At 37.4% G+C, this 19,719-nt stretch overlaps 1 protein-coding gene across 1 annotated transcript; it reads left to right on the forward strand.

Moving 5' to 3' along the window:
• Window positions 1–578: 578 nt before the first annotated feature.
• chmp4ba (charged multivesicular body protein 4Ba) lies at window positions 579–19,257 on the forward strand. Its single transcript, XM_074678636.1, has 5 exons — window positions 579–940; window positions 13,735–13,912; window positions 14,012–14,126; window positions 16,657–16,783; window positions 16,862–19,257. The coding sequence occupies exons 1-5, from the start codon at window positions 754–756 to the stop codon at window positions 16,924–16,926; spliced, it is 672 nt and encodes a 223-aa protein (XP_074534737.1). The 5' UTR covers window positions 579–753; the 3' UTR covers window positions 16,927–19,257.
• The last annotated feature ends 462 nt before the right edge of the window (window positions 19,258–19,719 follow it).

Here is a 19,719-nt window from a genome sequence, read left to right on the forward strand (position 1 = left end):
GCTAGATTGATGGATTGATCACAGTCCAATAATCATTTTAAAAAATAGGCTATGTAAAACAGAAATGTTGAATTTGAAGCACTGCATTGAAACCCCTTCTCTTTCTAGGACAAGTGTACTGTTTGAAGTATTTGTATGTTTCTTTGAACAACGCTGTATTTATCTGAGAAGTAGGCACAGCTACTCTGATAACACCTGATTATTTGAGGCTGTTATCAGTGTTGGACAAAGTACACAGCTTCATGTCTTGAGTCTCAGTAAAGAGAATCCTGGTCAGATATCACTCCAAGAGCAGTAAAGCGTCTTGGTTTTTATGTTTCTTGGGGAAAAGTGCTGTGGTACTTGCTTTTTATATTTTAGCATCTAATTAACACCGAGTTTAAGAAACAGCATTTTAAAAAAATCAAATTTTGACGTCGACAGTCTCGTTTTAAATAGTAGATTATGAACAGGCAAATAAATAAAAGTGAGTCTGGTTCAAAATCACTTTTAAAGTCCTTTAAATTCCTATATACGGAAAATTTGTGTCATGTGAAACTCCCCGCACACATGAGCAACGTCAGAGCGCTGACGTAATGACATCACGAGGCCTGTCTGAAAAGGCGGAAGAAGAGACACAAACAACAACAGCAGCAGAAGCTAAGAGACGCTACTTACCGAGGGAGCAAATTTAACCACGACCCGTTCGAGTTAACGGCACGGGCGGTTTGTTGACGGTTCATTCGCCTGTTAAAGTTTACATTTAATCCTAAAATGGCTGGGATGATCGCTAAGTTGTTCGGCGGCGGGGGTAAGGGTGGGAAAGCGCCGACACCCCAGGAGGCTATCCAGAAACTCAGAGAGACCGAGGAAATGTTGGGCAAAAAACAGGAATACCTCGAGAAGAAGATCGACCAGGAGCTTATGACGGCGAAGAAAAACGGCACGAAAAACAAACGAGGTGAGTAGAAAGAGCCCGAAACGGGTCAATCCGCTAGTTAGAGAGTTAGTTAGTGAGTTAGCCCGCAGGCTAACCGATGAGGAAGAGGAAAGTTGGCAGCAGACAGGCTGACACCTGAACACAGGACTGTCCTCTTCACCGAGTGGCATTTAAAAAGCTATTTTTACAAACAGCACAGTGTTAGCACACATGTGAGGAAATAAAACAACCAGATATGACGAAATAACAAGGATTTAAAAACCAGACAGGAGAAATTACAGAACATGAACTATTTGCTTTACATGACCCTGCCCACAAGTCGTCATGGAAAGCTGTAAACTTTATGACAGTGCTAGCTTCACTGAACTGCAGTGATAAAGAGCCAAGATTTAACAGAATAAATTATTCTACTGTGCTTTTAGTAATCAAATACTATTTGACGTCAAATTATGTTACGTAATCCTGAATATTTGTATGCAATTGTGTCATCCTCTGAAGAACACTTAATCATCACAGCACACAATAAAGAAAATCCAACAACAAAGTAAAAATAAAATCCAGTAATAAAATAAAACCAGCTAGAGATGTAAAACGATGAATAAAACCAGAGGAATTAAATCCTGAGGCACCTGTGGAGGGGTTAGCAGCTAGCAGAGATTGACCATGAATAAATAGGAAATAATTAAAAGTGTACCATGCATACTTAAAGGCCCCAGACTGATAATAAAATCAGTATATAATTATTATTATTATGATAACTAATAAAGACTTTATGGCTGTCAGAAGTTAGGAAGTCTGTATAAGGCTATTAAAACCTACATGACTATTTAACCCCTTGATGCCTGTCTCGCAATTATGCGAGGTGACCTTTGTATCTCACTAACACTGGTTGATTCATATTCTACACATAGCAGGGATTGCATCAAATGCACCATATCATTACATATTGGTCAGAGGGTAAACCTATCATTTCTATAAATATAATTTTACTTTAAAAAAAAAAAAAAACATTGCATGTGCTATGTTTGACTTTACAAGATCTACTCAATCTAGCATTTGTAAGAATGTGAAAACACACAAAACTTTTTTTATATATGACTTGAAATTTGTTTCGGCAGTAAAGGGTTAAACTTATATATGACTATTTAGATCTAGTATTGACTTTCTAAATATACCACTAGAAAAACCCCTGCAAGAAGGGATGGGTACCGAATTAAGTACTTTTATGGGTACTGACCCAATTCCGTCTGCAGTACCAAGTATTGATTCACGTAACATCGAACGGTACCCTGTTTTGGCACCTAAATACATCCTTGTGACTTGAATAAATATGTAAAATTGAAAAACTTTGAGATTGGTGCCATATTATTTCAAAATGTGAAAGGTACCCATGCAAGATTATTAAAGTCTCAAAATCTATATGTGACTGTTAAAATCTGTATATAACAGTTAAAGTCTGTTTTAACCTATAAGAAGAGTGAAATCTATAGGACTACTAAGCCGTAAGACGACTATTCAAACCTTTATAGGACTATTACAACTTATATAAGACTATCAAAACCTAAATACTGCTATTTATGGCTATAACAACATATATCAAAACATGTGTGTATTCTAACCTGTCTAAGACTAGTGAGGTCTATATAACTATTAAAATCTGTACATGAGTATTACAACCTGTATATGAATATTTTACGTCTATATGCTAATAAAACTGATGTACAGCTACTTAAACCTGTAGCTCTTAAAGTCTGTACAAAAGATATATCTATCTAATATATAGATTAAGATATTTTTAATTTCTGTTTCTCTGTTTTGCAGATACGCCACTGTTAATTATCTTACTAGAATAAAATAGAATAGAATAGAATAGAATAGAATATTCTTTATTGATCCCCCTTTGGGGAATTTTTTTTTGTCACAGCAGCCCAACAAAAAAAGTGCAGCAATGAAATAACAATAAAAAGAATATGATAATGGAATATGAAATTAGAAATTTGAAGAAATATAAAGAAATATAGAAAAGTAGAAAAATATTACTATTTACATATTTATATAGGAGCGAGAAAGTACTGGAACGGTGAGCAAAAGGACATGTATGTATTGAATACTAGCATCAGATTCCACCTTTAACGTATTGAACTAAGGGAAAACATCATTTTGAGACAGCGGTGAACTCTTAGCATGACTTGCAGCTTTGCTGAAAGTTTTCGATGAATCATCAAAAGCTCCTCCGGTCTCCTGGATAACAATAGTTAGTCATCTGCATAATTAAAAACACCTTTTCAGATGTAACAACCAGCACTGTGACTCAGGCTCTGTTCAGCTCTAACAATCAATCTGAGTGAGTGAATCACAGGTGAACAGCCCTAACTACAGGTGTGAACGCTCAGCGGTGTGATTAGATTTAGATCTAGTCGCAGTGACTGGGACACTTTCGTCCACAGGGGTGTGGCAGCGTGGAGCTTACGTCTCCTGGGCCGTGTTAAGGACCGCCCACTCTCCCTGGAGTCATGGATAATGTGTAACAGTGATGCATACAGAAAATGACTGTTCATTTAGGGAGACTGTGTTTAACTTGGAGTTTATAATCAGACAGTCAAGATAACTTTGTGTGTGTGTTTGTCATGCTCTGTTTCCCACCAATGAGGCCTTAATCTGTCCCATAGTTCTGTGTCCATCCCACTTTAATGCATGATCAGTGATCAGGAGATGAGACCAGCACTCAGGACGCCATCATGTTTTCACTGATATAAACCACAAACGTGCAGGAGAACATCAGGTTTCGTGTATCTCAGCTTTTACAATCAGGTGTTTTTTCTGAGTCCAGTGGAGGCGAAAGGAGATCTGCTTTTATTTGCATACAAGATAGGAAAATGAGATTGGATCACAAGTCGTCTCTGGGATGTTTTTGTTGTACACTTGTTTTCTGATCACTCAGATATCATGAGGCTGAAACTATCCCTCAGATAATGTAACAAATGATTGACTCCGTGAAATGTCTGAGTTGGGTCAAACTGGACAGAAAGTTTCACACAGAGAGTCTCAGGCTGCTGACAGGTTTGAGTGACGGCTGTCAGGGACAGATAACGATCCAGCTGTTTGAACTGATGAGATCTGCACTTTTATCATGCTGTTAGGAGCAAAGTAGATGAGATAAACTTCAGCTCTGTTTGGATGAGCTGATGCAAAACAGAAGGAGAGACGACCAGATACTCAGACGCTGCAGACTTAAGAGGATTTGCAAAGTTTTCATGCTGCTCTGGGTAAATCTACTGCTGGTGTGTTCATCGTTCAACTGTTACTGCACTATGAGCTGAGATTTGTGAAGATTTCTGTGAATCTGTGCTTGATTACGCTTCCTCTCAGACACTGATGACGTAACGATCTTGTCACGCTAAACTGAAAGTAAATGGTGCCACATATTTTTTTTGTGTATTTTTGGATTCAGGGAATAAAGAGTTGATTTTTTAAAGTAGGTTAAATACAGTTTGAAAGCAAATAAATTCAATCAATTAAGATCACGGCACGCTTTCCAAATTCAATATAACAATTTAAATTCAATTTTTAGAGCCACAAATCTCAGTTTATACAAAGCAAATGTGAAGTAATTATGGTCATATGTACTAGTGCTGAGATAATTTGATGAAATTGTAATTTTTGGGATGCTGTTTCGTTTTAAATTGTAATTCTTTGATATTTATTTTGTAATTTTCAGTTTGCTTTTTTATCATTTGGGCCAAGTGAAAAAGTTTATTGAGGATTTTTACAGGAGCCATATTTCCCCCAAAGAATGCACATCATATGTGAGTCAGTTTTGGGATTTATTCAGGGCATCTGACATCTCAATTATTTTCTAAACCAGCTCATAACAAAAAAAAAAACGATGGACCTAAATTAAAAAAATGAAATTATGATAATATTTGGACGAAAAATCACATTTTGAAATCATTAAAAAGAAAATCGCGATGCTATGTTGCATACATTTTTTTCTCCCTTCCCAATTTGTACAGTGGCTGAGAAGTGCAAACCAAAATTACGAAGTTTGAATCACTTTTACAAACTTTTAACAAATTCACACTTTACAAAACATTTTGATAGTTTAAAAAAATTACCAGCAAAACAAATTTACAAGATTTAAAACACTTTTTCAAACATGAAGACAAATTAACAAAGTTAGAATTTTGACAGAAAGGGAACGCACTCGACGCAACCTGAAAAGTTGTTATTTGGGGCATTGGTCAGTTTGTGTTCATGGAAGATGTTAAGAAAAGACATCACAGAGCTTATAAGAGTTTATAAAAAGCTTACGGTGGGCGCATTAAGTTTTGTTGGTTCTGTTAAACCCACTTTAGCCAAAAAACACGGTTTTGCTTTTCTTGTCCACAGTATGTAATTTTTAAATGGTGTGGAAGTAACGGAAGGACCAGATATGATAGATTGTTGCGCAAAATGTTGCGCATTTTCAGGATGTTTTGTTGTTTGGAGCTTGGTCCTTTTGCTTCCTTGTTTAAAAATTTCAGGAAAAAAGCAAAATCATGGTTTTTGGCCAATGGAGTGCTGTAAACCTGTAAACATGTTTTCCTAACCAAATGTATTTTTTTTCTTTTTTTTTTTTTTAATTGTACTTTTATTTGGAATGAACAGGTCAAGACAAAAATATTACAACTTCATTTAAAGTAGGGATGCAAGATATATCAGTATCAATACCAGCTGATATTCACTCATTAGCTGTCAGCCGTTTTCAGAGCATCTTTAACGATTCTTTAAAGACCCAAATTATATTGTTTTTTATGATTACAAACAACAAAACTACCTGAGAAGAGTGGACTCTCTTCTTTTATTTCTCTCTTCCTGTTTTCAATAAAAAAAAAGACACAACATAATTTTTTTGATCGCGTTTCGGGCAATCCAACCTGCCATCCTCTCCATGGTCGTGTTTTCTCCGCTCTTTCTCTCTGAACTATCTTGACACATCATCTCAGATTTTTTATTTATTTATTTTTTCACCAATACTGATATCAGCCATAACAGCAATATTAATATCTGAAATCAGCCAAAATGTTGATATGGGTGCATCCCTAATTAAAAGTGAAACCAAGGTCCTTCTAGTTTTGTTTTAAGTCCAGAAAAAGAAAATTATTCTGAAAGAAGTTCGAAGAGGTAAAATAACAGACCATTGATCTGGTTTTGATATTGTATAAAATCTCCACTCTTCTCGGATACTTTAAATTTCAACCAAATGTAGAAAAAAAACAGTAAAACTCTGTTAGATGAGGCTCAGGTGCTTAATTAAAGAGAACTTTATTACATCTTCAGTAAATATGGAACAGTTTACACTGAACCATAAACAAGCCGCTGTTTTCATAGAAAATAAAAAGTCAATAACCAATCAGAAATTAAATGATGATACTACAACATCAATTTTTGTACAAAGTTTGTTAAAGGAGTTTCAGACTTTGTTATTTTGGTTTGAACTTCTCAGCCACCGTATTCATGATCCTGAACACTGGAACTCATCGTTGATCTTGCTCCTTACACCCAGTCTTTAAAATCTTCGTAAATAAAAACACCCGTGGCTGTAAATCTCTAGCAAACAGTAACAGCTGACACAAAATGAGCAGCAAACACAACCTCTAAAAACACGCCGTGATCTCCCTCCTGTGAGTGAAACAGATCCATTAAAAAAAAACTGTTTGTTTGTGATGATTCAGAGAGTACCTCAGGTAATAACCGCCTCTCCAGCAGTGCATGCTGGGACATGCTCCTCATACCTGTCAGTAAGACGGGGAAGAGGAGGGATCAGCTTCTTGTGAGCATGAGCTGCAGCGTCTCTGCAGAAAGTGAAGCCTGGATGTTTGTTTGGGGTTGATTAAGGTGAAACTTCTCTTGTTTCAGAGCCAAAGAGGGGCCTCCATTAGCTGACCGTCTGTGGTTTGAGCTTCAGAGAGTGTCTTTGTTTCAGTCAGACAAAAACACATGAACTTTTTAACAGCCTGTGTAGTTTTATTAATGTTAAAGGATCAGCCTCATGAAGCAAAGCCAGCAGATCCTACACATGTATGTCCCCTCTGATCGGCTCCAACTGTGCTGAAGATGCAAAAACTTGAATCAAAGCAAGTCTTTAAAATCTTACCTATCACAATATATGTCTTACTAGATTTAATTTGAGCTCCAGTCACCTGACAAGTGCGGAAAAATGTCTGATTTCAAGATATTAAAAGACAAAAGTGATGCCAATGCCGTAGGAAAAAAACCCTTGTTTAATTTCTTCAAATCAGAGACACTACGTTTTTTGACCTCATTGGCTGATTTTAAAAATTTTTTTAGAAGCAATTTAGTTGTTTTTGACTTTAATTGTCAAGAAATAAGAGGTTTCTCTTTAATTAAAGACTTTTTGAAAGAACATTCTGCTTATATCTCAAGCTAACAAACCAAAAACACACACTGGATGAATTTGTTTACGTAAGAGGAGTTTAGGTCAAACCAACAGGTTTGTTTGCACTTTAAATTTTTTTTTTTTTCGATATTTTCCCCATGACCCTCCTGAAGAAATTAAAAACCACACAAAGATATTAATCAGCCAACCTGCTCCTGTTCATGAGTGTATTTTAAGCTCCTCCCTGAGGTAATGTTCGAGGTGAGCACCTGAGGCACAGCCGTGATGACAACATGCCTGTATAATAAGCGCTGCAGGAACACAACACGTGACAGGCGCGTTCCTCTCACCCAGCTGTGGTTTCTGAGATCTGTGATGTAACCACAAATCCTCTCAGACCACCATTACTGTCGGCTCGGTTTCAAACTGGTTTTAAAGTCCTCCTCCTCCTCCTCACGTGGTGGAGCAGCTCCACACGGTGAAACCTGCTTTTCAACATGTTTCATCCTGTCTCTGTGTAAATACTGAGACACACAACACAAACATTCTTCAGAGCAAAGATGACGAAGCTGTAATGATAACACACTCTCTGCAGGGCGTCTTGGTTTCCATCCTCTGGGTCATTAAGACAATCTGATTTCTGTGCAGCATTTCCTCCTTTATGAGTCCAAACTGTCAGTGATGTTCACCAGAAGAAAATCATTGTGTTGGATAAACAGCTTTGGAGCAAAAAACAATAGTTTTACAGGAGGAAGTACAACAACAAGAGAAGTTCTCACGTACATACCAACAAGGCTGGGTGTCATTCAGAAATTTCTGATACTGGTTCCTGAACCGTACATATTTTTTGGTACCAATTTGTAAAGTCAGTTTTAACAAAAAGATAATGACATTTCACATTATGGTACAAATCTTGATTCTCATGTATTTTTCTGTTTATTCTTTGCACTTATAGAGAGATGTACATACAAAAAAGTAACAATCCAAAATTAATGGAACAAAAAAACAAACAAACAGGAACTTCAAGAAAAAAATATTGAAAAAATAAATAAATAAAATACTTCAACTCGTAATACCAATATTTTTGTTTAAATAAAAAATTCATATTTTAGTAGAGTCCAAAGTACAATACGTCTCCTGCACCTCCACTGCAGTAGATGGCGCCAAAGAGCGACTCCGCTGTATGTTACCCCTTAAACTGAATAATTAATATAATCTCAAAGTTTATACAAAATGTTTTATTCCTAAACTTGATGATGTGGGTTTTGATGCCTTAAACATCAGTGTTTTCTCTCTATTCTTGGGTCACTTAGGTTAAAATCATTTAAAGTTTAATTCTTACAGTGTAGCAGACTGATTAAATAATAAATTATAGTCATGTCTTGTACAATATTAGATTTTTTTTTATAAGTAACATTGGTTACATCGAGTTAGGGATGGATACCTTTCACATTTGAAATGATTCGGTACCGATGCCCAGTACCTGGCAATTGGTTTTGATGCTCAACAGTACCAATTTTCAGTACTTTTTTGTCTTTATTTGGTACAAAATATCAATTTGTTTAATAATGATATATATATAATTATATATATATATATATATATATATATATATATATATATATATATATATATATATATATATATATATATATATATATTCCAGCATGGAAAATCACCTACTCTTCCACTCCCTCACGGTCACGAGGATGAGTTCAGATACCTAAACATAGTAACTTTTCGTTTTAACTGAATCTGTACTTTTGACAGAATTCGGTCCGTGCCTATAAAAGTACCTAATTTGGTATCCATCCCTACACCAAGTGACATTTATTAGTTTCACCATCTGACAAAACCAATAATTTTTTCTTGCATTTGACCTCCTTACCACTAGATGGCAACATTGCATTTAGAGGACTGTGTTTTGCTCAAATCCATGCCCGTCAGTGCAGCTACCAGTCCGCTATTGATCAAAATACTTCAACTTGAGCCACACACCCTGAAATCTGTAATTTCCTTATTTAAACTTGACAACTTTGCGTGATCTTTTTACTCCAACAGACTCAGAGTGAAGCCTTGGTGTGACTGACTGTTTACAGTGAAGCTGAGACTCACAGGAGGGATTAAAAGAGCTCTGTAAAAGAGACACTGGTTGTTTTGTCTTCCTCTCAATCTTGCTGTACGACAGTGTTAGCGTCTCTCGTTGCTAACTGGATGATTAGCATTGCAATGCTCTGAAAAGAAAGTCTGAATTTTTCAGCTGAAGAAACAAAACAGAGGATAGAAGTAGATGTTCAGAGGAAACCAGAGTCACAGAGACCTGGTGGGACTGGATGTGTTCAGCTGAGCGATAATCTGATCATATTTTGTGTGACGTTTGGTAACGATGTTATCAGCCCAGGAATAAACCTGAGTGCTGATATAATCAGATGAGATGGATCTGTGGGCTGTGGTCTGGCTCCTGTGGTCCAGACTGACTGGGGGAGGTAAAAGGTGTAAAGGAGACATTGGAATTATAAAAAGCAGCTCAAATGTGCGAAACCACCCATTCACTATACATTAACCCTCATATAACCCCCTTGTTATTTTATCTCTAAGGTTTTCTTTGAGAAACGTCAGTGATTTCACTCTTCTTGATTTAATCCCTGAAAAGTAGGAATGAAAAACTTACTGTTCGAGCTGTTTGAGTGTGAATCAGACAACACAGAGTTCCTTCCTCTGAACTTTGTCACCTTTACCCAGGTTTACACCTGGTTGCAGTTTCCTGCTGTGGCTCCAGAGGGCGACAGCTGTGAGAGAAGGATTTCAAAGCTGCACCCAGACGTCGTTCAAAGCCTTATAAAGCTCCAAAACTTATGTAACTGGTGTCTTCCAATCATGATGCTCAAATGAGGCTTTAATCCACCACACACACACACACACTTACACACTTATCATGTTATTTCATCACTCTCCCTCCCTCCTCAGGTATGACTCAGCAGGTTTATATCAGCGGCTCCCTTCATGAGGTGGTTTCCCACGTCCACACCACGGGGGAATTCCAGCTGTTCTAGTTTAAATCAGAGTTTCTGTGGACTCTAATTCACATTGAGACAGAAATATAACATTTAAGAGATGAACAGAAACTCTGGATGAACTCATAGTGTCTTTATTTAAAGGAGAGGACTGAGGATAGAGTGGGAACCAGGGAAGAGGCCTCAGGTTGGATTAAAGCCCAGACTGCCTGGTTCAGCCAAGGACTACGGCTAATATACATGGGGTGCATAATTTAACAACCAGGCTTAACCAGGGCCCCACACAAAATGGCCAAAATATCAATTGTGATCATTCTTCTAGGGCCTTAAATTATCTGTCATGTGTCCAAACATATTTCTACTGAGTAAAATGTTTCTTTAGTTTCTTTAGAGTCACTTGTGTCAGTTTTGGCGCCCCCTTCTGGCTAAATTGTACATCTTCATACTTTTCAAGATTTTTTTTTTTTTTTTAAGAGAGAAAAAAAAGAAACTAAACGAAGCAAAAAGACATATGCTTCAGTTATTTAAAGACAAGAAAACTCAGTTTCAGACGTGTATGTGACTGTGTGTGCACTAAATACGTCAACAAATGTGAAACTAAAAGGTTCGATTTTTGAATTTAGAGAGATACTGTGGAATAATTTATCAAATAAAAACAAGGCTCTGCACTTGAAATTAAAACTATGAAGGGGGCATATCTAAACGTTTGAGTGTCAAAGGTCAAAGGTCAGAGGAAGAAAGTGCAGAAGTAACGAAACATAATCTGTCCAGTCAAAACACCTGGGCGTTTCAGTTCAGGTCCGTTCTCTTGTGAGAGCTTTCCTTCTCATATCAGTAAAATATTAATCATGCACTTCTTTGAGAAACCCTGAGCTGTGAACATTTTTCTTTAAGTTCTATTTTTAAGCTTTTACACGTTTATTTTCAGAGGATAGAGGAGTGGACAGAGCAGGACGCTGGGAAAGATGTGAATCAGATGCACGCGAACCACAGAGCCAGACCAGCTCCTCTAATTTTTTTTTTTTCGCTTCAACTTCAGCTGAAATCCCCTTCCAGGAGCTTTAAACTACTAATTCAATTTCTTTGAGACCACACTTCACACAGGTTTTATTACAGATTATGAGCTTTACATCCTTTTTTATTTTTATGGATGAATAACTTGCATAGAGATTAATTTTGGGGCTTAAATAGAAAAATAATGAGAAAGAGAAAGAGAGGGAGGAGCAGAAAATCATGCTGGGACCAGAAATCAATCGTCTGACGAGCGCAATGACAACTGAACATGGAGGCTAAACTTTTTCCCCAAAGTTAAATGAAAATGCAATGATGAAAATGCAGCAAAATTCATCAGCAGCTGGGTCTGAAATATGGATTTTGCACTTTTATGTCAACACTTCAAGAGCATCACATTTCTAATAACATTTCTTCTATTTATTTTATTTTATTTTTATTGAAAAAGTTTTAAGATAAAATTGGACTGCACATCCCATTAAGCATTTCTTTCAGTTTTTACACGCTCCTTGAGATGTGTGCATCATATGTCAAAATGAAATCAAAGTTACACTTCTAGTTTTAGTCATTTAGATCAATAACCTGTGGCACAGCCGCACCAAAATCAAAACACATGCTCACTGGCAGCCAGGGGAATATGAAAGATATGCTGAAGTGTCTTGTTAAAGCTCAGATGACTGATGAAAAGAAAATTTAACAGCTTTAGTGAGTCTGAATATTATTTTATTCAGAGTTTTGTTCCTGATTTTTAGAGATGCTGCCTTTTTAAAGGGAACTTATTCATCGGAGCTCCTTTTTTTGTGGTAAATGTGGAGTAGAGTGTAGAGTTATGTATAACATGGGCAAATAATGGATTTTGATTTTACATTCTTTTTATGTATTTATTTATTTATTCATTTATTTATCTATTTTTATTTATCCTTTTATTCATTAAAATATTTTTTTATATAACTTATTTTCAGGGAAAAACATTTTTCCATGTTTTAAGTTGGAAAAAAAATTTACAGAGAATTTTTGGTAAATGTTATAAGAGTTAAATATAACAAGAGCAAGTTATGAATTTTGATTTTACAATTTTTTATTTATTTACTTATTTATCAAGTAATGAATTAATTCATATATCCATGTATTTTTAAAATTAATTAATTAATTTATTTATCCTTTTATTCATTTATATATTTATTTATATAACTTATTTTAAGGGAAAAATATTTTTTCATGTTTTAAGTTGAAAAAAAAATTACAGGGATTGTTTGGTAAATGTTACAAGAGTTATATATAACAAGGGCAAGTAATGGATTTTGATTTTACATTTTTTTCTTCATTCATTTATTTATTTATTTATTTATTTATCCATTTATTGATGTTTTTATTTTTGTATTTATCTATCTATTTATTTATTTATTTATCCATTTATTCTATAATATATTTATTTACATTACTTATTCTAAGTGAAAAATATTTTTTTATGTTTTAAGTTAAAAAAAGGAAATTACAGAGAATTTAATGTTCAATTTAAGGAGATAAAATAAATGATTTTAATTTAATAATCAGTTGTGTTACGCTCTTATTTTGAGGAATCATCAATGTGCATGAGTCATGGGTTACCCATTGCATGTCAAAAAGGATCAGGGAGTACACAAGACAGAAAAGTTTAAGACCACTGATTTAGATCAATCAGCACCATGAGTCATATTGATTGAATAATTGAGGTTTTAAATAACTGACTGAGTGTGAAATTTATTGGAATATACAATAAGAACGTACAGTATGTTTCCTTTTAAAACACATCTCAACAGAGAGAGAGAAAAAAACTTTTTAGTACCTTAACACAAGAGTTTGTTTTCTGCACATTTTTTCCTTTTGGGCCTGACGGTGGAGGTCTGCAGCCTGAGCCATCTCAAACCTGGTCAGAGCCAAAGAGAGTAAAAGACCAAAAGCAGAGAAAAATGGGTGGATGCCGCTCCATGAACTGCAGGATGTCGACTCAGTATATTCAGCATCATACTTGGTTTTCTTAGTTCCCCTAAACACGCTGATAAATTGAAGCTGTTGCCTCAGTTTGTTTGTTTTGATATGTTACCGCCCCTGTTAGGTCTGACGGGCTCAGTGTGAGGGGGATCAGACGCAGACCCTGTGAAAAAAGGGGAAACTGAAGAGATCTGTGTGTCTGCAGGCAGAGATTCCTCTCAGACAGGATTTTATCAGATTAACAGAGTCGTGATTCATGAGGAAAAACTCAGTGATTCAGCATGAAAACAGTTCAGTGCAGCATCGCTCCTCCAGCTGCTGACACAAAGCATTCTGGGAAAGCTGCAGAAGAGCAGCATAAGACGAGAAGCTGAAAGTCAGAAAGAAACCTTTGACCTCACCTTGAGCTGACCTTGTCTCTGTCTCTGTCCGTCTTTCAGCGGCTCTGCAGGCCTTGAAGAGGAAAAAGCGTTTTGAAAAGCAGCTGGCTCAGATCGACGGCACGTTGTCCACCATCGAGTTCCAGAGGGAGGCGCTAGAGAACGCAAACACCAACACAGAAGTGCTCAAGAACATGGGCTACGCTGCCAAAGCCATGAAGGCGGCTCATGAAAACATGTAAGAGACTGTTTGAAACACCCCACAGGTGTTTTCCAGACACGTTTCTATGAATCTAAAGGTTTTCTCCCTCTCTGTCACCGTCGTGTTGTTTCACAGGGACATCGACAAAGTAGACGACCTGATGGCAGACATCACAGAACAACAGGAAGTGGCTCAAGAAATCTCAGATGTCATTTCCAGACCGGTCGGTTTTGGAGAAGAGTTTGACGAGGTGAGTGAATGAACAGCTCAGACCTTTCCTTCATCTTTCCTCGTCTCCATCAGTCTCTGTTCTCTGGGGCTCTGTCGTGATCAGCTTGTTAGAGACACATGGTCTCCAACGAATCTTCACCTTGGCCAGAGTTTTCAGGAAACATTGTTTTCAGTGACATAAAGATAGATACCCGGCTACATGTGGACATCTTTGTTGTTGTATATCTGCTGGTTTGTGATCCATGCACAGCTTTAGACCAAACTCAGGCAAAAATCGGGAACAAAGACATGTGATGGGATATAAGCAAACAGATTCAGAGACACGTCCACGCTGTCAGGCTCAAAGAAGACCATTGTTTTGGAGGTACTAAACCAGGTCCGTCAATAGGTCCGGGAATAAAAGGATTGTGGCTGCTCCACCAATCAGAAACATCCTGCTTCTCATTAGTCCCCAAACCGCTGGACAGTGCTACTCCCAGTTATGGCGGTTTTCAGGGGTAGAGTTATTCCCCAGAACTAGGGCTGAACGATTGTGAAAAATAATCTTATTGAGATTTTTTTGGACCAATATTTCGATTGCGATTTAGCAACAACTTTTTGGGTGGATGTTTATCTTCTACATTACTAACAAAACAAAAGCAATTAACTGTTCTACAGTATGACCAACACAACTAAGGATACTTCGGTTACATATAAACAATCCTTTCCTGTATGCCAGGCCTACATGTTCTGAGGAAATGAAATGAATTGGTGCATGAATTGATTCGAATAACAGATCTTTAAGTATTACATTCACAGCAGAATATTGACTGATCAATTAAAATTCAGGCCTTGTAGACATGTAATAATATTATCATTAATTTCCTTAAATAAAATCAGAGAAAAGAACAAAGCACTGCAGGACAGCAGGCCTGGCATAATAATAATCTGAAAAATAAATAAGAATCTTCTCTTCTATAAGTCTCACACTAAATAAAGAGCAGAAATGTAAAGAAGACCAAATCTCTGGCTCAACCACTCAAGTATGTCAACATGTGGCATGCACTTTTTAATAAAATGAAAAATAAACACTGTGTTAACATACATGTCAGTTGTAAAAAAATCTCACTGATCTCTCACCAATAACAAAACACAAACTTAAGCGCGGGATATATGTAAAATCTTAAAAAAAAACCTGACTCAACCACTGGAATATGTAAATGTGTGGATTGCACTTTTTAAATGTACTTTAACTTTTTTTTTCAAATTGCAGCCTATGCAATTAAAAAATTGCATTCTGTCACATTACAATGTCAGTTAAAATTCAACTAATTGTTCAGCCCTACCCAGAACTAAATTTAGGCCCTGTTTACACAACGTTTAATCAAAAAATGCTAAAACTCAGTGAAAAAAAAAATCTCTGTTTACGTGGAAATGATGAGGGACTGAAAACGCTGTAGTAAGCATGCCAGGCCTGTATGTGTCGCTATAACTGTCTTGTCCAGAACATCTTTTGGTAGATCTCTACTGAAGTAGAGTTGAGCTGATCATCTGGTGTATTTGTGAATGCTAACACTGGAAAAAAAAAGGAAATCTTATCAGGTATTTGTCTTATTTTCTGTAGAAAATGTCTTTTTAGACTTAAAACAAGCCAAATTCACCTGAATAGTCCAGAAAAATGTCCTGTTTCAAGATGTTTAAAGACAAAAATGAGGTCAAGAAAAATTTACTAGAAATTTTGCTTGAAACTAGAATAATGTCTTAATATAAGTAGCTTTTCCTCTGTTCCATAGACAGATTTTTTTTTTCCTGTCTCAAGTTAGTCAGACCTCATTTTTGTCTCTAAGACATTTTCTGGACTAGTCAGGTGAATTTAGCCTGTTTCAAGTCTGAAAAGACATTTTCCACTGAAAATAAGACAAAAACAGAGCAGCACAAGCCCAACATAGTTGTTCGCGATGATCGTAGCAACAGCACTGTTGGACTGTTGGATGCGCAAAGCGGAGTGTAACGCCAGCGTTTCCACTGAAAGTCCGGCGTACTGTTTTCACGGCAACGGTGTCAGCAGTGTTTCAGGAAAAAATCCACTCTGGAGGCCGTTTTCAAAAGTTTGCGTTTTTCGTTTAACTGGAAGGCTGAATCGCAACAAAACTTTTGTGTTTTACCCGAGAATTGTTGTCGTGTAAACGGCCCCTCAAACCCTAATGGGGAAAACTTTTAGTGTAAACTCAGACCTGCTGCCTCGGCTTCTGCTGTTAATCTTTCTCTGTAACTTCAGGGATCGTGTAGCAACAAAGAAAACATAAAACATTTTTTATTTGCGCGGTTTGATTCAAAATTTCACTCTACACTGGTTTGTATTTTTCACAATAAAAGGTGGAAATTAAAATCTGCAAAATTACGTCTTTTGAGAAGACATTTCATGACCTCCGCACAAACTCACAGGAAGTTGGTAGAATCTTAATCGTGTGACCCCGGTCCATAAAACTTGGACTTGTCAGCCTTTTTTTTGGGGAATCATGCACGTAAAAACCTGAATCCTGATCCCTGTCTTTGGTCCGTTTGTCCAGGACGAGCTGATGGCCGAGCTGGAGGAGCTGGAACAAGAGGAGCTCGATCAGAATCTCCTGGACATCGAAGGAGCACCAGATGTTCCTCTTCCCAGCGTGCCGTCTACATCACTACCATCCAGACCAGGTACGATTCGTCACTTTAACACACACACTCACTGTGATATCAGTGAAGTTACAGTTTGTCTCTTTTTTCCATTTCCAGCCAAGAAGAAGGAGGAAGAAGACGAGGACGACATGGCGGATCTGGAAGCTTGGGCGGCTAACTAAGCTAGCTGGCCCTGCTAGCTCTCCAGTGCCCCTCTGCTGTCTGTCTCTGTGCTACCAGGCTGCTCTCAGACATCTGGAAGAGAGACAGGGACTCTGGGCTGCTGGCATGCTGCTCCGTTTCAAAGCCTACGTCCCAACATCCAACCTCACCCCGACCCTGAAGTATGCACCTTCTGCACAAACCCACCGTGGAAAAACCAGCGCAGCCCGGGCTGCAGACGTGTCTTTGCTCTGGCTGCACACTCTTTTTGGTTTTTAAAGGGCACAGATTAAAGTCTCGCTCTGACAGCCTGCGCTTCTGTACGCTGAAGGTCTCTTTAAGAGTGCGTGAACGAGCGCTTCAGTCAGGAGGGTGCCAGTGCATACTTGGAGGGCCGGTTTGTGGAGGAACAGGGAAAAGCTTGTTTCTGAGAGGAATGTGAAGAATCAACAAATGTTTGGGGGAAAAAAAAAAACAAAAAAAAACAACAGAAAGACGACATGACTCAGCCATTTTTTTCTGCTTCCTGCGTCTTCATCTCTCCGCTCTTCTACGATGACGGCGACATCCAGTCGTCTGCAGCGTCTGTGCAAAAAAAAAAAAACCTCCACTGCAGGAAAAAGAAAATATAAGATTAGAAATGTGGGATTTTTTTGCTGAAATGTCACTGTTCAACTAGAAAAGATGATGTCTTACAGCTTTGGAGGCTCTTAGATTTGATCTTAAGGAGGAAAAAACAAAACATTGAAGGAAAAAGGAAGATGTTTTAACGCTAACCTCAAAGTTCTACCGGTCAACTACGAGATAATTAAAAATGGATCCTGTGCTTATTTTTTTCAGTCTTTAAAATACAATGTGTTTGTAATAACTAGTTCAAATTACAAATCTGGCAAATCTGGCCCATGTCTTGTCAGATTTGGAGATTTGCAAACTTTTGTCCTGTTAAAAACTTCTCAGGCTTCCGAAACCATCTTACATTCAATAAAAAGGAAACAAATCACAAAAAACTGCAAAAAACAGGTTTAGGACTAGAATAATTCTTTGAAAACTTGCAAAAAATTCCTTTTAGAGGGACTAATTTTGAAGTTGCTCTAACAAAACTTTGAGTTTTGACTAACCAAGGTAGGAAAACACTCAGATACAGCTTCTGCTGGAATACTATGTTAAAAGGGTTAGCAGAGTGTGGCTAACGCTAGCAGAGCTAGCACCACGTCCTTGTGCTCATGCTGCTGCCTCATGTCTCAGGTCGAGTGGTTCTGTGTCAGTTTTTATCTCCGTTTACTAGATCAACAGACTGACAAACCACGCCCTGATGGAACCCAGTGTCTGTGACTGTTTACATCCAGGTGGTAGAGCTTTGGAGCATTATGACTGCAGCCGTTAATCAGAGCTGCAGCCCCGGCTGGTGGTGGAGACACTTAAAAACAACACATGAACGTCCTGTTGGCAAACACTAACAAAAACATGAACAACCAGTCCAACCAGGAAGTAAATCTGCTGCCAAAAGACGAGGGAGAGCTTCACTTTTACCTCTGTGGGGAGCGTTAGCATCAGCAGACGGGTGCCTGATAGACTTCCTGTTCTTGATGCATGGATGGAGGGAGCTTAAACTGATAGAAAAACTTTTCTCTTCCATCTGAAAGCCTAAAATTTCAGACCCTGACCCTCGTTGTTTGAGTTTTTGGGGCCAAAGTGGCCAGATTTGATCAGGGGACTTCCTTTTTTTTCCTGTGCACCTGGCTTGTTGGTCAGCTCACATCTTCATTAATCTAAAATATTTAAAGATATTAAACAACAAGACCATCCTGTTGCTTCCCAGAAAACTGAAAAGTAGCCATCAAAAGTATAAAACCCTCATCTTAAGACTTCCCCGCCTCTGATTTGTATAGATACTCCTCCTCACGCCTCCTCGCGCCTCCCGTGAGCCGTCGTTCAGCAGTTGAACAGTGACGTTCCCTGAGAAAGCCCCACATGCTTTGAATACGGAGATAACGTGTGTGTGAGTGTGTGTGATGTTTTCCAGCCTTTGGACACAGTGACCTCTTGTGAATATTTAGTCAAATTCAAACGGTGAGCTGGATTTTCTTTTGCTCTTGAATCACCTGTAGTGAAAAATTTATTCATACGTGGACGAACTAACAGAGAGAGACGTCTCGGTCTCTGTGATAAAATGATAACACCGTCTGCTCACAGCACCCTCCTTTATTATTTCAGCTACACTTCCTGTCCCCTTCTGTCTGCAGATATGTTTATGCATGGCAGGTTTGAGTTAATCCATCAAACAAAATGGTTGAGATTGTATTTAAACATGACAGCAGTCTTTAAATAAAACAACACGTGAATAATTCAAATGGTTTCGTCATTTCTGAATAAAAATCTTCGACAGAAGCTCGATGTTCAAAGAAAACTGTAAAAACGGAAATCTGTTTTAAGTCCAAATGAGGTCTGATGACAGTACAAGTTTAGTTTCTTGAACCATGAATGAGAAACTGAACAAGTAATTTCTGTCTTATCCCACTTACAGATATTTTTAAGAATTTCAGGCTTCATTTTTGTTTTTTCATATCTTGAAATAAGACATTTTTTTCCTGTAAATAAGATCAACAATTGATCAAAATATCATTTCAATACAGTTTTATTTCTTTCACTTCTGCCTTTTCTAAAATAAGTTCCTCATTTGAGCTTTCCTGAGTCCATTTCATCAGTTTTATACAGCAGATAATGTTTTCTGAGAGCACGATAATGACGTTGATGCTTAAATATTGTTAAATGTAGCACACATGGGGTCCTAATGCTATAATTTAACAATGTTT

Source organism: Halichoeres trimaculatus, unplaced genomic scaffold (assembly GCF_033239565.1).
Source record: "Halichoeres trimaculatus isolate MK-OKI-2021-1 unplaced genomic scaffold, fHalTri1.1 fHalTri1_scaffold_1, whole genome shotgun sequence".
NCBI classification, from domain to species: domain Eukaryota; kingdom Metazoa; phylum Chordata; class Actinopteri; order Labriformes; family Labridae; genus Halichoeres; species Halichoeres trimaculatus.

What these genes read in the sequence shown, in the direction of transcription:
- chmp4ba (XM_074678636.1), top strand. Translation starts at nt 754, where the DNA reads ATGGCTGGGATGATCGCTAAGTTGTTCGGCGGCGGGGGTAAGGGTGGG. An exon ending in CGGCACGAAAAACAAACGAG is followed by an intron (nt 941 to 13,734) that starts GTGAGTAGAAAG and finishes TCCGTCTTTCAG; the next exon opens with CGGCTCTGCAGGCCTTGAAG. An exon ending in TTGGAGAAGAGTTTGACGAG is followed by an intron (nt 14,127 to 16,656) that starts GTGAGTGAATGA and finishes CCGTTTGTCCAG; the next exon opens with GACGAGCTGATGGCCGAGCT.